The sequence below is a fragment of the Astatotilapia calliptera genome, chromosome 23, assembly GCF_900246225.1.
Source record: "Astatotilapia calliptera chromosome 23, fAstCal1.2, whole genome shotgun sequence".
NCBI lineage: Eukaryota > Metazoa > Chordata > Actinopteri > Cichliformes > Cichlidae > Astatotilapia > Astatotilapia calliptera.
In genome coordinates this window covers 767,599-790,943 of record NC_039323.1, presented here as the reverse complement: position 1 = coordinate 790,943, position 23,345 = coordinate 767,599, and the positions used below count along the sequence as shown (strand labels likewise).

The 23,345-nt window shown below is 44.7% G+C and overlaps 1 protein-coding gene across 2 annotated transcripts in view; it reads left to right on the top strand.

Annotated features, from left to right (window-relative positions):
* fbn2b (fibrillin 2b) overlaps positions 1–23,345 on the top strand; it is a 65,095-nt gene that overhangs the window by 21,431 nt on the left and 20,319 nt on the right. The window contains exons 1-15 of one of the 2 annotated variants that reach the window (XM_026157846.1): positions 3,902–4,348; positions 5,617–5,814; positions 8,709–8,834; positions 12,918–13,043; positions 15,861–16,013; positions 17,418–17,636; positions 17,738–17,881; positions 18,057–18,176; positions 18,278–18,403; positions 18,482–18,604; positions 20,840–21,115; positions 21,229–21,282; positions 21,363–21,488; positions 21,885–22,010; positions 22,108–22,227. In XM_026157846.1, the coding sequence (XP_026013631.1) occupies positions 5,658–5,814; positions 8,709–8,834; positions 12,918–13,043; positions 15,861–16,013; positions 17,418–17,636; positions 17,738–17,881; positions 18,057–18,176; positions 18,278–18,403; positions 18,482–18,604; positions 20,840–21,115; positions 21,229–21,282; positions 21,363–21,488; positions 21,885–22,010; positions 22,108–22,227 (1,996 nt within the window). In that variant the 5' untranslated portion in view covers positions 3,902–4,348; positions 5,617–5,657. Of the gene's footprint in view, positions 1–3,901; positions 4,349–5,616; positions 5,815–8,708; positions 8,835–12,917; positions 13,044–15,860; positions 16,014–17,417; positions 17,637–17,737; positions 17,882–18,056; positions 18,177–18,277; positions 18,404–18,481; positions 18,605–20,839; positions 21,116–21,228; positions 21,283–21,362; positions 21,489–21,884; positions 22,011–22,107; positions 22,228–23,345 lie in introns of those variants that run through there. The other variant, XM_026157845.1, reaches the window with a different exon arrangement.

Below are 23,345 nucleotides of genomic sequence, written 5' to 3'. Positions count from 1 at the left end.
ACAAAGACTCTCCCACTGCTGAGGAAGGAGAACGGCTCATGAATGGCAGCTGTTGATGCAGATTAGAGCCCACTTGACTGACTCTGACTCTGTTTGCATTCATGAGAGTGAGGATTATTGTTCCACTGTTAGACAAGTTTCCTAAAGCAGACTAAAATACTGTAGCTGCAGAACTCCAAATACATTGTACAGTACAATGGGCGCGATATAGAAACAATAACAGGAAGTGCAGCATCCACAGCCTCTCCTGGATACTGGCATGGCTGTGTGAGCTGTGCCTTTACACAGTTTGCTTGAGGCAAAAGGCTATCAGATCTTGAACGCTGAGGGTTTATCTCTCCCTCTGCCATTCTCCCACAGTTGTTGGACTTTCTTGTGTGCGTTAAACATTTAGTCACGTTTGAGCGGCTGCTTTTTCAGTGTGGAAGAAATGAAAGGAACAGGCTCCTTAAAGAATCATTACGGCTAAAGGAAAAGAGCGATTTCAGGCCTGTTGATAATGGCACTGATAAGACTAACAGAGACTGCTATGGTTGGCCGGGAGACACGGACAGACATGCTCACAATCACACGCATGTAAACAAACAAGCCCACACATTTGAATCATTTATTTACATCCACATCAGCAGAAGGACACACAAACAAAACGCTGCAATCAGAAATTCCACAAGACCCGCCAGACGTGTGCTCGACACACACACACACACACACACACACACGCACGCACGCACGCACGCGCACGCACGCATGCACACACACACACACACACACACACACACACACACACACACACACACACACACACACACACAGCTGGTTTTCATATCTCTGTGGGGACATCTAATTGGCATAGTGCTTTCCCTAGCCGCTTACCCTAACCATCAAAAATGAACGCCTAACCATAACCATAACCTAATTGCAAGCCTGACACTACAACCTCATTTTGAGTCCCAAAAATGTCTTCAGACTCGTGGGGACAGGCACTTTGGTCCCTACGAGTATCCGGTTGTTCAGTCTGACGTCACTAGCCGTGTCTGGGTCTAAACTCTGCTGCAGGTCCATATATCAAACGATCACTATGGCATTACTGAGAGTTGAAAAACTGTCTAAAGTCTTTCATCTTTAATAAAATGATCAGCGTTCTGCTCTACCAGGTGTAACAACTGAGTTTAACATCCAGGCATCCATGAAAACGGAATTTATGACATTTAACGGAGTTAGAAGTTAGCAGGGAGTTAGCTCGCTAGCTTCTATCTAAATACAATATAGCATGTCCTGACTGCGGGGTTTTGGAAACAAATTAAAACGTACAGCTCTGCTATCACTTCCAGCATAAATGAAGACAGAAAACTAAACAGCAGTGACGTTTGTAGGGTTACTTAAGTTGGGCTAGCTGGTATATAATGATGTGCTACGTGACCGCTAGCGACACAGCTATGTTAGCATAATATAAACAAGCTAACTTTTTTTCCACTCGATAAAAGTTACCGTGAGTGTTCTCGGTGGTCAGGAACAAATGTAATCACATGGCAGGATGCTGTAAAAGGACCAAACTTCAGCCAGGAGAACAACTGAGATAATCCATCCACAATACGAGGTTAGTCATTCATATACTGCTGCATGGGCTGGGCTGTAGTTACATCCTAAGGTTTTAAAAACTGAGCTTAAATAAATGATTAGCGGTAATAAAAGCCGAGGGAGGTCAACAGGGATCACTGACTGTTTTAGGAGCTTTTGGAGATCAAATAGAAGAAAATACAAAACATTAAACATGTTAACAACACAAAAGCCATATTAAACGCAGACTACTTTAGACCCGGAAGTAGGATTCGTCGCGTCATCACTTAACGACCGGATAGTAAACATCCAATGTTTGGTCCCTACAAAGATATGTAAACATGCGCACATACACATTCAAAGGCTTTTGTATACACGCTTTATTCATTTGACTTGTTGAACTCCTGTCATAGGCAAGTATGTATAAATGATAATAGCCTGATTTCCATGAAAAAAACCCTACTGGGTTTCTTATTTTCCCAGACTTTCCCTCCTGGGAGTTTTATAAATACTTCAGCGATTATTAATGAGTCTGAAATTAGATTTTTTTTTCTTCCCTTGTGCCATTTGTCTTCCCCTCTCTTTTCCTCCCAGTGCTCAGGCCCGTGCCCTCTTCATCTTTGTGATCCTACAGTTGGAGACAGTTGATGGGAAAGTGTTTGCCTAGAGTGCTTTAAGCCCCAGACAGGATTTACTAATAAAACAAGATCATATGTGAAAGCTTACATTCTGTTAACAGTGTTTGATGGTTGACTGTATAAGCCAACAGAGGTGGAAGTGCAACAGTCACATTAAGCAGACTCTGAGCTAATACACGGACACACTGCTGGTGACAAACAAGCAAGTTCACGAGCCGTCCTAACAGGAGAGTGAAGATTATTTATGTTGCATAGAGTGAGTGAACGTAGCATCCGTAGCATGTGTGGATGAAACAGGAGATTTCAGAGTCCCTTGATACTGGAGTAAGGAGTGAGGAGGATAGCAGGATGCTTTTATCTGTTCATCTTTCTGAGCTTTAATTGGACGAAACTGCTTCCAAATGTTGTCAGCCAGACATATTCAGGATTTTTAATTTCTCTCCTGTCCAAACCAGTGCTCATGCTCTCATGTGTCTACTAAACGTACATGTATAACACACCGATGACATCACGCTCTGACACACGTGTTGAACTCTCGGCTGAATGCTTGAGGCTATTTTTTTGTTTCCAAATTCGAGTTTACGTGCATGACAAACAAAACCCTGAACACATGGCTCACACACACACACACACACACACACTTTCACTTTCTCTTACCGTACACTACTAAATCTCCATTTGCACTATTTGCCTATTTGCACTACTCTGCCTGGTTTACACTCAATGTCACTTACCCATTATATTGTATATTATATAGCTTTCTTGTTATATGTAAAATTGTATTTATTTAAATTTTTACTTTTTAATTATTTTACTTGCATTTTTAATCACTTTTATATTTAAATATATTTAAATGTTCATTTGCTATTTATCTAGGGATTGAGAGTAACGCAATTTCTATTCTCTGTATGTCCTGTACATGTGGCAGAATCGACAATAAAGTTGACTTTGACTTTTGACTTTGACACACACACACACACACACACACACAGGAGAGCTTTATTCTCCGGTACTCTTTCCAGCTAAGCTGTGATTGCTGCTCCAGTCTTTGCTTGGCTAAACGCTGCAGCTCGTGCAGATGTTGTGTTTTCCATCATGTACACAGACAAGCAGACGCATCCTTGTGTGTTAATGTGTGTCAGAGACCGTCAACAGTGGGGCATTGCTTGAGAAAGAATGTGCATGCATATATATTTAATTTAGCAGACACGAATACGCTGATGAACTTGGCCGCTGCGTTTGGTTATGCAGTGTTGTTCGATGACTTGAGCGTGAGAGAGTCCATTTATTTTTGATGCAGGGACAAAATGAAACACAGGAGGCTGGAAGACCCAGACTTTTATTTTTTTATTTGGATTTTCTTCCTTTTGTTTCTTTTTTAATGTCAATTTAAACAGTTTGGTTTTAACGGATAAAGCAATCGGAATTTGTTTGCTTCTCTTATCTGTCTTTCAACTCGCTGTGTGTGTCTGTGTGTGTGTGTGTGTGTGTGTGTGTGTGTGTGTGTGTGTGTGTGTGTGTGTGTGTGTGTGTATGAAGCTATTCTTCTATGTCACAGTTGTTCAGAAACCAGTATTTTTTGATAAAGAGCAGTGTTATCAGTTAGACCTTTATCATTGATTGCACTGGATTTATTGACAAAAAATGTAAATTATAAATTACCAGCAGTTTTATTCTTTTTCTGTTTTATTCACTTTTAATCTGGAATTAAATGTGCGTTTTCTGTTGTGCACAGAGGCGTTTGCATGCATTGTGTTGCTTTAGAGCTAACCATGAGAAAAATGCATCACATACAGTCGGCCATGTGACACCAGGTCACATGAAGATGAAAGCTCAAAGAGCAGATGAGGGAGGCAAGCAGGAAGCAGACGAGAGTGAAAGACAAACAGAGCTAAAGTAGACAAAGAGAACGAAGACAGATGGGTGAGAGTTGCAAACTGCTGCGTGCTCAGTTTGACCTACTTTCTGCTCTTTTTTTTGCCTCTCCTACTTTTTGGTCCATTCTCTGTCATCCCCTTTCATATGGCACAAGGAACGAATAAGGGCAACAAGACTGGAGAATGACAGCCACCACTTCTCGAATCCTCCAATCTTTCATCTCGTTTTGTCCTTCAGAGCTGAGCGGGCAGCTCTCTTTCTCTGTCACAGCCTTGGTGAGCCAACCATGCAGTTAGCCTTTCATTTCATTGTTAGTCAATCTAACAATCTGCTTCTTTTTCTCTCGTACTTTTCTTTTAACGAAGGCTATATTAAGTTTGGCGCCACTGCAGAGAACTTAATAGGCTTTCTCCCACAAGAGAAGCAATCATTAGGCTGTATGTGACTGAGGGGACGAACGTCGTGTTGCTGAAATGGTTTCAGCTTGAGCTCACCGAGTCTGATTTGTGAAGTGCAGTTAACAAGATTATGCCATTTACACTGGCAGGCAGCAGTGCAGCACGAGTGGTCAGTGCTTTTCTCGTGCAATTATTTTTGCCGTTGTTACCATGTGTGTGTAGTTCTGAATGTCTAGAAAAATACAAGCATGTCCAAAAACAAAGCCCAGGGGTGTGTGCGGCGAACTACTTACACTGGTGTCCTCAGTAAAGTTTGATGATAAACTGATCAAACCGGAGCTCTGCAACCTGTGAGCTCAGTTTGTCACAGCTGCACGAATCAGTCTGACGTCTGCGATGCTCGTGTTCATTTCAAACACAACATTAGTGTCGGTCATTAGCAGCAATGTGTTTTTGCACAGCCAAAATAAAAGGCATTGTCCCCACGATAGATTACAGAAGTGTTCAAAGGCCCTTTCATTTCTTCTGTGGCAGTTATTTAGCTGGTTGAGTCATAGCTGTGGCGGAAATTATAAGCTCCACTGTTTAGCCTGCTGTCAGCTCCTCGTTAAAGAGCTGAAACGTGCTTCAGTTTGTCCGTTGAATGTGGTTCTAATAGAGGCTCTAAATACGCAGAAGTTGTTCTTATCAGATTGCCAAATTCCTGCTGAGTGAAACCACTTTTACAGCCTAATGTGAGCAAATTTAATAAGCTAATGTTTGAAACCTTGAAATCTGAACTAACCTGTTTTAGTGGAACCAAGCCTCCTGTTGTTTATCGAAAGTCTTGGACTCCTAAACTTGTCTCCTCTTGTTTTTAAACCAGTGCTCGATACGTTTAAAGAAACGAAACTCCATGCATGTGTTTGAAAGGCGAGTCATCTCTCCAAAATGTTGCACCAACATGTAGTAAACAAAGAGAGGCAGGAAGACTTGCAGGAAATATACCTCCTGCATTTAGAAATGTCTCATTAATGTACTGTGTGGTTTCATTTAATCCTGCACCAGATGTGCTGCAGGAAATGAATCACTGCTTTATCATTAATCAATGAAGTATTAGGTCAGCCACCAATTAACAAAGGATTGATCTCACTGTTAAACTGCAGACTACAGGACGGGGCCATGTTTCACCCAGGTGAACAACCAGATGTGTCAGGGCCAGCTCAGTGGAATCGTCTGCACCAAAACTCTGTGCTGCGCTACCATTGGCCGAGCGTGGGGCCACCCCTGCGAGCAGTGTCCTGCCCAGCCCCACCCCTGCAGACGAGGCTTCATACCCAACATCCGCACTGGAGCCTGCCAAGGTCAGACCTCGCTCTCTCTCTTCTTGTCTACACACCTGGCAGAACGTCTTCACCGCTTCATGTTAACAGAGATGAAAAAGGACGCACATAATAACACACGCACGCACACAGACGCACACACAGCACGATAAACATCCAAACCATCACTTTATCCATCATCGTCTCAGCTGTACAACATCCTCAGACTAGTGATAACAGCACAGAGCGTGTTTACATGTACACAGGAGTCCGGATACGAGCTTGTATTTTCCCGTTAAGGTCTTAATTTAGCTGAAGCTGTCGGTGCGGTGCCGGAGCGGTGACGCCGCACGCGTGACGGGGCCACGAACGGTAAAGGACAGGAGTCGACCGACACATAGTTTGGTTGTTTTGAACTATTTGCTGCAAATGTGTGACATGCTGAGGAAATAAAGCCTCAGCCTGTTAGTTTATTAGTTTCACAGTCCTAATGGGAAAAACTTTGAGGAAAGTTCAAACACTGTTTTGTTTTTTTCCAGCGATTTGTCCTGATAGTGAACCAGATTTGGTGCATCCACAACCTAATAAGCTACGAAAACAGAAAGTTTCATTTCATTAGAATATTTGAAGGATCTTTAACCACTTAGAGGCAGCTCCATAATGTAAAAGGAGGATCTTTTAAACATTGTGGGATGGCTCAACAACACATGAAGGCTTGTTTTCTAGTGCGGTACTAAATGCATGTAGTGAGAACAAAATGAATGAAATGAAAGGAGGCTTTTATTTTGGCTAATGCACGAGCTGTATACAAGGAGGGATGCACAAAAGGGAACACAACCAAACAACCTGACAAAGAGGGGACGGGTTACACAGCGACACACACGAGGGAGCAGAATACACGTGAAAGCCATCAACACAAGGTGCCGGCAGTTACAAACACCGAGGAACAACAGCAAACTCAGCTTCAAACAGGAAGTAGACCAGAAGTGAATACCAAACACAGAGACGAGATTCATGCTAAACATCATAGAAAGACAGGAAAACACTGGGAAAGCTGGAATAACAAACAGAATCAAAACACAGACAGAAACAAAATCGGAGGCATTCCGAACTAAAAGTCCAATCCACCAATCCCAGGTTAGGATCCGCTCACGGTCACAGCGAGGCAAAGAGCAAAGAATCACATTCAGCCGACTCGAAGTGGGCGGGCACTGAGATACATTTTTCTGAACTCAGGCAACCTCAAGTAATCTCTGCACAGAGGATGGAGGCTTAAGGGAACGGGAATGTCTTCAGCTTTCAGTAACAGCAAACTGCTTCCACCGAGAACTGCACCCTCACAAAGCATCCACACGGATCCCTTTGCCATTACTGCTCTTTAACACATGCAGTGTGGACATAACACAGTGATAAAATCAGGCGAGCAGAGCGACAGTAACATGAACTGAGAGTCCCCCTCTTTGATCGACACCCCCCCAGATAAAACCGGACTCCCTCTGCGTGCATATCTTATAACCTGAGGCCTTCTCCATGTTTGCCTCGTGTGGAGGTCATGTCCACTGCAGAATGATCACAGTCAGGCCCTTTGTTGCTTCATCCTGGTGGGACAGTGTAGACTTTAATTTAAATAATATAATTTAGTGCTAAACTCAGCTAAAGCCAGAGCCTTAAACCTAATAACTGACAGGATGCATGCAGATGCTTGTTGTTTAGCTACAGCTTTATTTCTTTACAGCTTCAAGCCGGCTGTGTGCAGATGCATGCAGTTTTTGCTAGTTTCGCCTCTGTCAGGTGACATAGTGCATCGCTTGTAGAGCAGAGCAAGGCCCAGAAAGTCCAGACACACAAGTGTCAGAGTGCTGGTAGATGCTTACGGTAAGTATTCAGCTTATCACCTCAAACACAGCTGGGATGAATGCTGCGTGTAGCAGTAATTATTTACAGTATAGGCCGAGTGTGTCTGATGAGATGGTAATTCCACAGTTCACTCATCTATATGTATAATTGTCTTATTTATGGGGTAACTGGCAAATGTAAAGGATGTGGAACCAGTATGATTTCCATTGAGCTTCCTTTCTTTTGTTGCCAGGTTGCTCATGTGTCACTAACTCCTCTCCAGGAGTCTGTGTCTGTGCTTCCATCTCTCTCAGAATATCTGTTTCTGTCTTTTTCTTGTCTTTAACTCACTCACACACTAAAGATACCTAATGCCCAGAGAGCCAGGAGCAGCGTCTTTCTGGCAGCAGCACAAAGCACACATGACTCTGAATCCAAATGTAAGGACTGAGCTCCAGGCTCCGCGTCAGGACGTTGGCCAGTAGTTGCTTTCTTTCCCAGCCCGTGCCACGGAGAGCTCATGATTGAACAAACTGTTTCCCATTAAAGCAGCATTGTATGCAGATTTATTCATGTTGCTCGGTGTTTTTGAGGGATTAGCCACTCACGGTGCTCTGACTCTACTTAGTGGTCGGCCCCAGACAACATCAGAGGTATTCCCATTTGTATTTTTTTATGTTGAAAGGAGTACGCCCACTGACATATTCCCAATACTGGTAAAAGTGACTCACATTGAATGCTGGGAAAAATGTACATTTAAAAAGCCATTTCCTGTTCAGGCAAGAGCTGAAGCGGGTCTTTCTGGATGTGGTCTCAGACTCTGCAGCCGGTGCCAAGTCACTGCCTGTTTTAACTCATTCTCTTAGCAAAAAGAAAAACCAGAGGAGAGTTACAGCGAGAGAGTATTTGCCAGACACAAAAAGATCCTGTCATTAACTGACACCATGAACGCTGCATCTTGTTGAAGTTAGTCTGTGCAGGTTTCATCTTTATAAGACGCTGTGCCTCCCAAACTTTGGGGATCCAGTAATTACTACAACCTTTGTTCTCATGTGCGTTTGCTTGTCATTCATTTCAGTGTCTTTGCTTCCTTTTTGTAGATGTGGACGAGTGCCAGGCAGTGCCAGGGCTGTGCTCTGGGGGCAACTGCATCAATACCGTCGGCTCCTATGAATGTAAATGCCCTGCTGGCCACCGTCAGAGCGAAACCACCCACAAATGTGAAGGTAAGCCTTCTAAGTAAGAGCTAGGAATATTTTAGAACGACTATATGAAAAAATCTGCATAAATAAAGTGAGCAGCGAGTAAGTCAGATAAGTTCCCATCTATCTTTCTTAAGCGTTCTTGAGCAAGGCATTGTTTTCCTCCTGAGTTCATGGTGCTAATCTGCATCTAGTGGCTACAGATAATTAACCAAACGCATTAAATGGACACAATCGTGTCAAAAACAAAAAACCTCTAAAAGTAAATGAGATTTTGTTGATTTAACAGGGAGGCAGTCGAGACTGTGTACTTTACGATAACTCCGGGTTTGCTGGGATTGGCTCGACAAATCTCCACAGGCGCTTTAAAAGCGGAGACGTATCCAAAGTTAAAGTAGTCCTGACATGTGCGCATAAATACACACAAACACACTGAAGCACGTGCACGCACACAAGCGGGATCACGTTACAGCGTGTCGATTGGGTGGAATTTAAACGATGCCCAGGTTAAACAGTCGGACAGTTAGCGAGGCAGGGGTTGTGTCTGTTGGACCGAAGCCGATGTGTTCGTAGTCGTCTGAGAGGATTACAGAAACTGTTTGAGCCAGATGACATTTACTCTGCTGAACAAGACCGCGGGTGCACAGCGTGTGAATCATTGTCCTGCTTCATGAGCAGGAGTAACAGCAGCAGCAGATACCAGACGAACACAACTGTTTATATTTGCTGGGAACTTTGGTTCCCACCTTCAGATTCATGAGAGGCAGTTACCGTCACGCACAAAAAGTAATTCATGTCTCCGTGAATGGAGCAGGAAATGAGGCGGATGAGTTCACTGAATCTACCAGAGTCACAGACGTGATTTTAGCGAAGCCTCGAGGGCCTGTCCTGCAGGTATTAGATCTCACCCTGGGTCTACACACCTGATTCAAATGATTAGTTCATTCCCAGGCCTCTGGAGAACTTCAGGACATGTTGAGGAGGTCATTTCAATCAGCTGTGTTGGATCAAGGACACATCAAAAACCTGCAGGACGCCGGCCCTCGAGGCCTGGAGTTGGACACCCCTGTTCTAAGGTTTATGAAGGTGGACACAAACCCCCCATAATCTTAGATTTAGCAGCTCTTTGTAAGCTTTTTGTCACCAAGTGTTGGCAATTATCACATCTCCGCATGGCCTGTTAGACTGGGGTTTGGCCCATGGGGAATATGTGGTGCAGCAGTGCAGCCTGGGTAAAATAATCACAAAACTGAAAATGTGTCTAATGAACTCCAGTAGTTGTGACTTGTGACCTATAAGCAGATGATCATCTTAAATTTGAATTAACATCTAGTACCCATGATTTAGCCTAATACTGACCATGAACACCACAGCTTGCTCTGCACCCGTCCCAACAGGATGCATCACTGCAACCTTTCACCTCCTTTTAGGGTTTATTCGACGGTTGTAGGGTTGGGTAACCCTAACCCCACGTATTTCATCTTTATTTATCTTATTCTTATTTCCTTTTGTTGCTCCCTGTCTGTCCACAAGCTTCTGTACCTCTAGCTTGTGGACGTGTTGTGGGCCCAGCTGCACAGAAACACTGTGTATGTTTTGTGATATTTGTTGAGCTGTTTGAAAACTGTGAAACTACCTGCTGGTTTGAAATACGCGCTCATCCTCTGTACTTCTGGCTGGAGCCTTGAACCAGATGCTAAAGTTTCACAACCACAACTTTATTGACATCTGCAGCATGAACGCAGCGATGAGAAGAGAGAAGAGGAGCCGCGTGTGAACTGTGGGATGACTTTATTTCTTTAGTGCTGGTCAAAGCACCACAAGAGTTCCCACCAAATATTTCCCATTGTAAAATTGCTCTTGGGCAATCAGATCATAGAAAGCATAGATGACCACCAAGACACAATGTAATCTGATTACTCAAACCACTCGTTGATGTGGCCTGGGAGACATTTGAGCACATATTTATTGTGAAAGCAGCCTGCTGCCTGTCTGGCAACAGCCTGCCTGAGACTTTGGGATCCTTTGGGACTGAAGCAGTAACAGAATATGAGTAGGTATGCTCATAATAATAGCAGGTGACAGCAATGAAATTGGTTTTATCCTCAGAAAACAGCTGAAATAAGGTGTGTCGTGTGAAACATGTTTGGCAAACGACTTCTTTTGGTCTTATTATTCAATTATTTTGAAATTTGGTTGAAAAACGAGCCCTCGTGCTGTTTTGTTGATTTCATTATTTATATTGCCATTTGTTTGTTTGACTCGTGCAGAGTGAAGGAGTAAGAGTTTAGTGTTTGCAAAGCTTGTAAAAAACAAAAGGACAATTGTGGCGTGTACGTCACAGATTCGCAGGAAACCCGTGTTTAGTGAAATCTCCCGCACAATCTGACCAGATCCTGTGGGAGCGTTTTATTGAACAAGCGGCCACAATGAGAGCTTTCATTGTTAGAGGAGTCGTGTTTTGGAGCGGTTGAGATGTCGTGGGTGTCTGATCACACAGTACCTGAACCCACCGGGACACCTGTTGTTTTCTGAGCTCGGTCTGCTTAACAGCCTCTGCTTTTTACCCTCCTTACCCTGTTTCTGCCTCGCCTTTCATTTTTCTTCCATAAATACAGTGGAAAGGCTTTGGCTCAAAACCAGCTGTTAGTGCTGAACAAAGAAACACTTAACAGCATCTGGGAGACCTAATCACTGCACACAGACCTCACTGTTGCCCTCAGATTCACATGCATTTACTCCGGTTTTCACATATAAAAGTCGCAATTAGATTAAAAAATGAATATTGCACTCTAGCTTATCTACATGTATGTGGGAGTTTTTCCCGTGTACACACAGTCGTGCACACGCAGCAGACTCGATGGCTGTTCGCAGACATTTATTCAGGTGACACACGTTTCCTTTCACACACACAGGCAGTCCCTCAAGCGCTGGAGTAACGTCTGGCTTGCTGTTGCTGACGTAAGGTTTATTTGCCTGGGCTTTTACAGCCTCACCTCGGCCTTCAGCAGGGGGAGGACAGCCTGTAGCTGCACACTGAGATGCAGGCACATAGAGACAAAGGACGCGTGGATTTAAGTTACACACTCTTCACTCCTGCAAAGACAAACACTTACACCACGCTTTTCACTTTTCTAGCTGATCGCATTCAGCACACTCGCTTGTGTGTTACTGCACGAGCTGCACCGATGCTGTAATTATACAGTAATTACATATATGGATAAATAAGCGTAACACACCATAAAACTTTGGGTTCCCTCATCATGGAGCAACAAGGACCTCTCTCACAGGATAATACAACTTGAGCTCGACGCTGTCGTACCTCGATGCTCTCAGACCAGCATAAGTCTGAGTCCCGCCGTGCTGCGTTTGGCTTTTATCCTGTTCTGAATTTAGCCTCAAGTCGAGTCGTAATTTCTAGACTGAAAGCAACTGTGGTTACTACATTTACCCCGTACTGTTTATTTCTTTTTTTCATTGCACAACAGGACTCATTTTAACGGAAACATTAACTGTGCATGAATTTATTCTCTTTGCTTATTTCATACACTTACTGGCAGCCACGCTGGAGGCTCGGCTGGCAGTGCAGGCTGTCCACCAACAGGGCTTCATTTTCAGCTTTTTCTGCTTAACCACGGCCAAGACACCAAATGTAAGAGCGAGGGAGACGTGCATGAAAAGGTTCTGTGTTAGTCTGCACATGTCCGGTTCCCAGCCTGTGATTGTTGTTCTTAGTTTCTTCTGTTTGTTTGATATTTTGTAATCTGATTGGTTGTTTTGATGTTACCTTGATGCATTGGTCAGCCGGATGTGCTTTCCTTCTCCGAGCCGTGTGGTTTACTGCGTGATTGTTCCTGCTATTTACACGTTTGGCTGATGAGCTCGAGTTTTAGCCAGAACAGAACAAACCAGAAGTGAAGTAATTCCACTTTGTCAGGCTGCAGATCCATTTGGTTTCCCCCGAGGGAGAAACTCTTGCTCCAGTGTAATAAACTTTTACTGCAGCGTGCTACTGCATCCTAACAAAGAACTGAACATTTGAACATCAGCAGATGTGCTCCACGATCAGATGAACGGAGGTATTTATGATGTAACGGCCTCTTTCAGACATCGACGAATGCAGCACCGTTCCCGGTGTGTGCGACGGAGGAGAATGCACCAACACCGCCGGTAGCTACGTCTGCACCTGCCCACGAGGCTACATCTCCAGCACAGATGGCTCCAGATGTGTGGGTGAGTCACACATAAACAGTTTCGACGTTTCTTTCTCTTACAGTTGTGCACTTCCTCGCCCCCTGGCTCACTAAGAGCTCCACATCTGGCTGGTAACCTCCCTCCCTCCCTCCTTCGCCGCTTCCTGTGAGTGGAGTTCTGGTGAATCGAGCGGCAGACCTGTGGTCGCCATGTGCGGGAAAACAAACTTACACACATTATTTGTCCTTGACAGCATTAATCTGCTCTAATGTTAGAGCAGATTAATGCTCTAACATTGTGACTCATTCACACACAGTGACTCACACACAGTCCGTAACAAACTGACATGTCGAGTCAGACTCTGGAGTATTAACGGAGACCGTATGGACGAGGATTAGCAAACATGCAAAGGGACAGTTGATATTTTATTCTTATAAGACTTATGAGCCTCGTAATATGATTTACTTGTGAAAGTGGCCTCTGTATGCAACGTCATTTTAGGAATCAGTGTGTGATGATGTGACAAAACTGCAAACAGGGGCACTTTCATGATTAAATAAAAAGTATGAGCGAGTACAAAGTTAATATATACACGTTTTCTGCTGCGTTCCCATATGGACTCCCCTACAATCCTCCCCCCATATGGAGCTTCAGCATTAATATGTCATTTTGCTCCAAAACGGACGACATCAGAGGGAAAAGCAGCCTCTTTGCTTCCATCGTGCTTTCTTAAACTTAACATTCCTATATTTAAGTTATTTCCTAGTTTCACATATGTCATCCATCATCCGTGGAAGGTATTTGGCTCGCTGACTTTGTTTTGGAAAAAGTGGAGCTTTGTGTGAAAATGTCAAGAAGAGCCTCGCGCAGATGTGCAGATGTGTGCATCCGTACGGCGCGTACACAGAGCGCGGGAGATGTCACAGGTAGAGAGCTCGCAGTCATGTAGGGGATTGTTGAGCATCGAGCACGCGGTGAAAGAAACAAAGAGCGAAGAGATTCAGACAAAAGCTGTGACCTCTAAAGTCAGGCCTGAGAAGTGAAATGTACGTCCCTGCACGACTTCAAACCTTGCTAATCGATACGTGTGCTGACGACCTCCATCTCTCAAAGAGAAATGTGGTTTCTTTAGATCGATTGGTCAGCGTCGTACATGAAAAAGGGGTCGTGCACGTGTCTGACTCAGTGCTCCGGTCACCGAATTCAGTCCTTCTCCATCTGTTTGTCTTTACACGAGGCCATTTTTCTCCCTTTATCACTTTCAGCCCCGTTATTCTCCTTTCCCCTAAAGACCTTATTCTCTCACTTTATTCCCGTCTCTCTCACACCGTCCTTCTTCTGCCTGAAGCATGGCTCGCACCACAGCTCGTTCCCTCAGCTAGCAGCTCAGTGATTTACTCTGGAGCTCATTTTATCTGTAAGTGGAACAGTTCTCTTATTCTGTCTCCTTTTTAAAAAAAAACAAACTGGAGTACTCTCACACTCCCATCCTCCTCCATTTTCCCCATTACATCCCTCTGACATCCACATCCTGAGCCTTACTTCTGTGGTTGCGGTTTGATGTTGGTCTTGCTCCTGTACATCCTTGGAAAGGCTCGATTGAGAGGAAACCAAGAGGAGATCAGTAAACTTATCCCAACCAATCAAAAAGCCCACAAAACTGGGCTTAAAAACAAAACACAATCTGAGCTTGTTTCCTCAACATGTGACTGCTGGGCTCTCAGCTCCATACATGATCTCTTTGGTTTTTGTGGTTAGAGTAAATTCACAGGAGTGAATCATTTTTACAGAGCATACTGTTTGTTTGCTCTCGTGTTTTAGAAGCAGCATGTTTGTTCTCGTCTCTGTTGGATGCGCTGTGCTGTGATGAAGTGGACCGCTGGGACCTGTTGGGGCCGCTGACAGTAATCAGAGCCTAATGCTCCGTCACACAGTGAAAGTTTGGAAGAGAAAAAGAAAAGAAGACCTGTCCAGTCAGTCAGTCTGTAAAAACACCTCACCAAATGAAAGCATATGCTCGTGCACTGGAGCAACACTAGTGAGCAAACCAACATCTGGATCCAATCGAAGTCATCACCATCCTCATCAGCACCTCCCTCCCCGCTCCCTTTCTCCTCCACCGTGCCTAAAGCTGCGTCGTACCGTCTGGATCTTATAGTTTGTGGAGTTGGTTGCGTGCACTGTGTACTTGCATGTGTGGAAGGTATACCTCAGTGCTGCCTGCAAACATGAGCCTGCGTGCTGCACTGTATATGTGTCTCGCAGCACAGCACCGCATGTTCTTTCTAATTGGCAAGAACTGCGCCACATGGAACTGATTAATTCCAGACTGCTGGCTCATTAGTGAGTTAATCGACTTGCACTCCTCCCTCAGCCCCTGACCCCCACCCTGCTCCCTAGTTTTTCCTTTTCTTAAACATCTCCTTCACGTTTGTCTTGCAGTTTATAAAAAGATAAAAATGCCACTTTGCCTTGATTTTTTCTGTCTTTTGGTTTTTGCTTCCCCCTCAGTCACCTCCTTACATACGCTCATTGAAGCCCCGCCCCACATCCTGCCCCATTGACCCCGACCTGGCCGACTGTAACAAATAAGACCTCTCTTTTGGAGGCCCTTCAGATGCCTGCTGTTAGTTGAAAGCCCAGGCAACCTTTCCCACTGCTAACCTATAAAGAAACTTCCTCCCAGGCACCACACAGAGGGCAGCACAGCCTTCTGACCTAAACTTGTGTTGATTTGAATGTTTTAAATCGTAACTCAGCGGCCTGCGACAAAGCTTTGTTTTGCTGTCCTGTTTGCATGAAGTCTTTAAGTTGTTGCTGTATTTTCAGCAACCTGATATTCTTCTCTTTCTTCAGATCAGCGTGCGGGAACCTGTTTCTCTGCTCTGGCAAACGGTCGCTGTGCTGCAGATCTGACTGGTCAGTACACCAAGATGCAGTGCTGCTGTGAGACGGGACGATGCTGGGCTTTAGGGCAGATCCCTGAGATGTGCCCCGTCAGAGGCTCTGGTGAGTATATGTTTAGCTCATTTGTATTCATATAGCACCGACACAACAAGGTCACCTCGAGGTGCTTCGTGTTGTGAGGAAAAGGTTTTACAATAATGGAGCGAAAACTCCACAATCAAATGACCCGCTACAAACAAGCACTTGTCAAGGGTGGGAAGGAAAACCTCCCTTTAAACAGGAAGAGACCCTGGCCCAGGGAGGTCTTCCTTCTCTCAGATGGCCCCGCCCCTTCCTGAGCCTGGTCCTGCCAGAGGTTTCTTCCTCCCCACTGTCGCCAAAGCGCTTGCTCATATGATTGTTGGGTTTTTCTCTGTATGTATTATTGTAGGCTCTACTTTACAATAGAAAGTGCCTTGAGGCGACTGTTGATGTGATTTGGTGCTGTGTAAATAAAGTTGAATTGAAACAGAATCGCTGTGACTGGTTGGGTGTGAGGGGACAGGACAACAGACACGCTGTGGAAGCGATCCAGACAATAATAATAACTACTGATTAAATGCAGAGAGCTGCGTAAACACAAAGGTGACTGATAAAGAAACACCCAGTGCATCATGGGAATCCCCCAGCAGCTGCCTGTTGCAGCATGACTGCTCCAGCTCTGACTGTAAGCTTTAAAAAAGCCTCATCATAAAGGTAGAGAGGGCGTCCTTCTCCCAAACCCAAACTGGGAGCTGTGGTCTGGAAGCTGGAGGCTCTGCCTCCCGTCTGTACTTCAGCTACACCATGTTGGCAACGCTTCTTAGAGAGTTTTTAGGAGAAGCTGATAATAAAAAATACATGTTGGCTCATTCTGTGAGATACATATGAGATTAAAATAAGGAAAAACCCTCCAGCACCTTCAGCACAGTCAAACTAAACGACGCTGTAAGCGTGAGGCTGAGTTTGTGTTGCAGCTCTGACATAAAGGTAAGGGCATCATCCACTGATGAGCATGATGTCATGAACAAAGAGCAAACAAAGAAGCATGGAAAGGACTTATGTGGACATAATTACCCATCATCCCCCTGCTCAAGCTGCGTGAGACCATGTGACCCAGACTCTGTTGCAGAGTGCTCGCTCTCTTCCCCCGTTAAACTTCGGCTCGTGTGCTTTGATTTATCGGGACTTCCCAAACTAAGAGGTTAACATTCGTCCATGTTACCTGCTAAAAAGCACGTGTGCATACATAGCTGCATGTCTATTATGTGCATGTCGTTTTCATCATATTACTCAGTCAGGTTCTACTCGATGGCCTCACTGCAGCTGAAGGAAGCGGATATTTCAGGTGGATCCACGCTGCAGCTTTAAGCGGTCGAGGCCTCTCAGTCCACATCGCTGTAATAATCCACGTAAATGGTTTTTCTTGGCTCTCTGAATCAAACAGTTGTTGGGATCTTCTGATCTGTGCTCTGCTTTCTCTGGCAGATGAGTTCAGGCGTCTGTGTATTGTGGGCGTTCCTCAAGTACACGGTTTCTCTCAACACCACAATGGACACTACCCCTATGGATTCAAGTTCCCCAATGGCAACGGTAACGGAGGGATCGGCAACGGAGGAGGAACGTTTGGGAACAACGGAGGAGGAACGTTTGGGAACAACGGAGGAGGAACGTTTGGGAACAACGGGGGAACCGTCCAGCACATAAGTCTGTCCCTCTGTGCATCTGAATGATTCTTTTAAAGGAGATTTAGATGACAGACTTTGTGTCTGTGCTGTCTGCTTCACGGGCCCGTTTTGTCTCCTCAGGCACCGTTACTGTGAATGAAACGGTGGACGTGTGCAAACACTTTACCAACCTGTGTCTGAACGGACGGTGCATCCCAACGCCGACAAGCTACCGCTGCGAGTGCAACATGGGCTACAAACAGGATGTTCGTGGGGAGTGCATTGGTAAGAAACACGCTGCATGTTGTGGAGGGTACATGCAGCGCCGCAGTTAACTGCATGCACTGCACTGCCATCTTCTGCCAGTCTAAGGAACTCGATTCAAACGTGGGTCTGAAATGTGAAGCGTGGTGTTCGTGTTTATTCTGACCTTTTATGTGCTCTTATTCTCCCGCTCCAGACGTGGATGAATGTGTGAGTAATCCATGTGTCAATGGAGACTGTGTCAACACAGATGGATCATACCACTGCAAGTGCCACGAGGGGTATCAGGGAACCCCCACAAAACAGGCCTGCATTGGTATGTCTGTGAAAACAAAGTCACATCATAAAATCTGTGTTTTCCTTTCAAGTTTTTTACTTTCAGAGAGCATTTAAAGAGCCGTCTTTCTTCTTTTTAAGATATCGATGAGTGTATTGTGAATGGAGTGATGTGTCGCAATGGCCGCTGCGTCAACACTGAAGGAAGCTTTCAGTGCATCTGTAATGCTGGCTTTGAGCTCACCCCTGATGGAAAGAACTGCATTGGTAAGGAGCAAATCCAGAGACGGCTGAAGCTCACATAAGCCGGCAGCTCTATGAACGTTTCCTCTCGGTCCGCTCTAGATCACGACGAATGTGCCACCACCAACATGTGTCTGAACGGCATGTGCATCAACGAGGACGGCAGCTTTAAGTGCATCTGCAAGCCTGGCTTTGCACTTGCACCCAGCGGGCGCTACTGCACCGGTATGTCGATTTATTAAGTACAAACGCAGACTAACAGTCAGCCGAAGACGTTCTGCTTCAAAACGGCGATGACAGATTTGGTGTTGTTTGAAATTCTGCAGATTCTCCGTTGACCTTTTGAAGTTTTGCTTCAGTAGTCAGAGTATTTGAGGCTTCCCCCAAAATGCTTTTATGCAGAGCCCAGAAAAAGAAAGATTGATGAATTTCCGAATCTCTGTCGAGAGATTTTGCCTTCAACATTCAAGAGGAGCCGCCATTCCCATGACGATCGTACCATAGTACATCTAAACTCTGAGTGACCTTGTTCTGTCTTCATGTACCTGCAGACCAGAGGTGTGGACTCGAGTCACGTGACTTGGACTCGAGTCAGACTCGAGTCATTAATTTTATGACTTTAGACTTGACTTGAAAAAATGTTGTAAGACTTGTGACTTGACTTGGACTTTTACACCAATGACTTGGGACTTGAATTGGACTTGAACCGGTTTACTTGAAAAGACTTGATATTTTACCCCAAATATAAAATTTGACATGCATATTATATAGAGATTGAAAATGTGACGTCATTCACGGGTAGAACCGCAAAGGATTCTGGGAACTCGTGGCAAGCGGTACTAGCGCACGCAGGCTTTCAATTAAAATCAGTCACACAGCGATAAAAAGAAACACAAAAATGTCAAGAAGCTGTTGTATTATTAACTGCAATAGCCGGTCGCATGACAGCCACGGGAAGCCGACGGGTAAAGAGATCGGTTGTTATCGGATTACGACGTTGAAGAGAAATTGTTCGAGCCATGTTTCCGAAGTAACAAAGACGCGACGGGTGGCCTGGATTGCAGCCATTCAAAGATCAAATATAACGTCCCAGAACTCTCCAGCTCACAGGTTAGTCTGCTCCAAGCATTTACACAAAGGTCAGTCTGCTGTTGTAGTTAATGCGTCATTTTCATAACATAATTAGTGATATAGGTTACAAGCAAGTCTGGCGCTGAACAGAAGTTGTTGCGCTATGCTCCTTTGTTTATTGTGCATAAATAGTGAATTGTCCTGACACAATATTGTGTTTCGCTTCTGTTATTATGGTACATTGACAAAAACATATACTTTTATTCACAGGATAAAACAGGTTTTTTGTATCACTAATTGTCCAGTACGATTACAGCATACAGTATTATTGTCACTGCTACATTTCTGTGATGCTACCAGAAATTATTTCCACTACTAATTAATTACCGTTGAGCTCAAAGGTCCTATTAATAAACGGTTAAGGAATGTGTATTTATGAAGACGATTTGTGAGACTGGTAAACTTATGATACGTACGATGGTCTTTCGTTCTACACGGTGCGTTTCAAGGTCCTGCACCCATCCGTCGGTAAACTGTACCTGGGCTTGTTGCAGTGACCTGAAGTTACTAAACTTCATGAGTGTATGCACTCACTCCAAGAACCGTATGATTATAAATATGCATATAAATATGCTACGATGAGATAGCTGACTTCATCTAACTAGCAAATGTTGTCCAGGCTACGTTGGTGATGCAGTTTTTTTTAATGTGTATGATATTTTTGTCATGCGATTTTAAAGCTGGTCCTACAACCGCATCCAAGAATAACATGCAGCTTATCTCAGAACTGTCGGTGAAAATTATTCTTGGAGCTAGGTTTAATTGAGCTGCATTTTATAGAGGTGCAATTTCACAATTTGTGTATATTTTCTAAGTTCACTATTTTGTCATGTGTTGAGAAAAACACAGATTTTAAAATTACATGGTCTAATATTTACATTTAGCATAACTGCAACATTATTTTTTCGTTGTTTGTTTTTTTTAAAGACTCGAAAGGACTTGAAATTCAAAGTTTCAGACTTGAGACTCGACTCTGACTTGCCTGACATTACTTGAGACTTGACTTGAGACTTGAGGATAAAGACTTGAGACTTACTTGAGACTTGCAAAACAATGACTTGGTCCCACCTCTGCTGCAGACTCTGCAAACATCAAACTAAACCAACACTATTCTTTTTTCATCGCTGCATACAGCAGGCTACTTTGAATAAAACGAAATAGAACAAAATAACTCTGCATGCACGAAAAGAACATTTGAAGCAGCTGTGAGAGAGTAATGCAAACAATAAATCATTCTGGAGGAAACCGGTTGTAATTCTGGTTGTTATAGTCTTGTATGACAAACCGAGCGTGACCCAATGTGATGCATTGGCACCGTCTCTCTGTCAGATATCGATGAGTGTCAGACACCTGGCATTTGCATGAACGGCCGCTGCATCAACTCCGAGGGCTCCTTCCGCTGCGAGTGCCCACCGGGCCTGGCTGTCGAGGTGGATGGTCGAGTGTGTGTGGACACACACATGCGGACCACCTGCTACGGCGCTATCAAGATGGGCACGTGCTCGCGCCCGTTCCCAGGTGCAGTGACCAAGTCGGAGTGCTGCTGTGCCAATCCGGAACATGGCTTTGGGGAGCCTTGCCAACCTTGCCCTGCCAGAAACTCAGGTACCCTCTTTGGTTCATCTTACACTTGATTAGCAGTTATGGTCTGAAAATGATAACGAAGCCGAACATTCAGCTCGCACAAATCTAATTTTCATCACATCCTTTCTGCCCAGCTGAGTTCCAGGCCGTGTGCAGCAGTGGCATTGGCATCACAGCTGATGGCAGGGGTGAGCAGGAAGTTTGAAAGTAACCACAGTGTCGTTAAAAAATCTTCAGCATCATCTGAATAAAATATGATGTTTCCCAGATATCAACGAGTGCGCCTTGGACCCGGACATCTGCCAGAACGGCATTTGCGAGAACCTCAGGGGAAGCTACCGTTGCATCTGCAACGCTGGCTACGAGTCTGACACCAGTGGCAAGAACTGTGTCGGTGAGTCGGTCTGAAGTGGTTCGTAACTGTGCTTTTCAAAGTTAGCTGTGCTTTCGGTGCGAGCCACGTGGAGTAGCAGCGTATAGAAACTCATTTTTGACCACAACGTTTCTACTTTTGCAGTTTCAGCTGTTAGATACATGAAAATGTCAAAAAAGAAATAAATGAACAGCTTAAATCACTGCACAAACATGAATGTGTTGGACTCATATAAGCTGTTGTTCAGTTCTGTACGATACTGACAGGCCTACAGAGCTAGAGCAGCTAACGTTAGCTCAGCTGGTACATGTCAGAGGATAAACATTACAGGTTCTGATGGTTTGCATGTTTGTTTCTTTGCATTACTCCTGTTTGGACGCAGTGACCAAACAGCACTCTGTTTCCTCTTTCTGGCAGACATCAACGAGTGTCTGGTGAACCGTCTGCTCTGTGACAACGGCCAGTGCAGAAACACTCCTGGCTCCTACACATGCTTCTGTCCTAAAGGGTTTGTTTTCAAGCCGGAGTCAGAGACCTGTGAAGGTGAGCGCACACACACACACACGATAACAATGTGTGTGTGTCAAACAATGATGATGAACCAGCTCTGACCTCAGCTGTGTGCTCGCCTGTGTTCCAGACATCAATGAGTGTGAGTCCAGCCCGTGCATCAATGGCGCATGTCGTAACGTGGCTGGGTCTTTCCACTGCGAGTGCACCCACGGCAGCAAGCTGGACTCCACCAACACCATCTGCGTGGGTAAGATCCTGCTCCTCCTCAATGGTCAGTGCAAATTAAGGAAGCGCTGCGGGGTCCAAGACACAGCTTGTGTGAGACAATTACACCAATAATTTCTTTTCCTTCGAGTGATTTTAGTCCACGTCTGCTCTCCACTTTTGTAAACAAACGCTGAGGTTTTCAGGAGCGACCCAGGAGGATTATCATCCTCAGATGGTCTCACAGACACAGCAACACACAAAAAGACTTTTCAGATAAACACTTGCATGCCTGGCCTTGATTCTTTACCTCAGAGAAATCTGCCACAGATTTAAAACGACGATTTTTAAGAGGTTTTATTTTGGAAATCTCTCTGAAGAAGCTACATGCCATCACTACAGCTGGAAGGGTGAATGAGTCATTGAATGAATGCTCATGCACAGCACATGAGCCGGCTGTGCTCGTCTCTGGTTCCTCTGGCTGAGTCCAACTGGCTATGCTGAGAGCCCGTCCTGTGGAGGATGGAGGAGGAAAAGGTTTTATTATTCAGCTGTGAGGCAGGAAGGAAAAGGCCCAAACGGCTCGACAGACTCAGAGTAAAACTCCGAGCAGCTTTGCTGCAGACGCCTCACAACAAAACAACACAACACATGAACGTAACTGGAAATCCAAACGAAAGAACTTTAGAGGCAAACACGACGACAGACTCACAGAGAGGGAGACGCAGACATGAACACACGGAGGAAAATGAGGGAACGCAGCTGTGACCTGTTCCCTCATTTTGAGACAAGGAAAGCGAAACAAAACATAAAGCACACGAAGCAGGAGACTATCAAAATAAAACAGGAAACAACCGAGACACGAGCAGACTTTTTTCATACGGGGCCAATAAAAATACTGGGACACAAAAGCAGAGAGTGCAGGGAGGGGAGGGCGTGGTGACACACAAAGTGATACAGGAATAAAGAACAAGTTCATCTTTCAACTCATCGTAGGGCGTCTCCCACTCATGGTGCTCACATTATTAAAACTATTACCAACATGGGACAGTCAGGACACGACAGACTGGGAGCAGGCTGGACACCAAAGGGAACAGGAACTGGGAGTAACCAAGTCAGATGTGCTACAAAATACTAAAAGCCCAACTGAAACTAGAATAT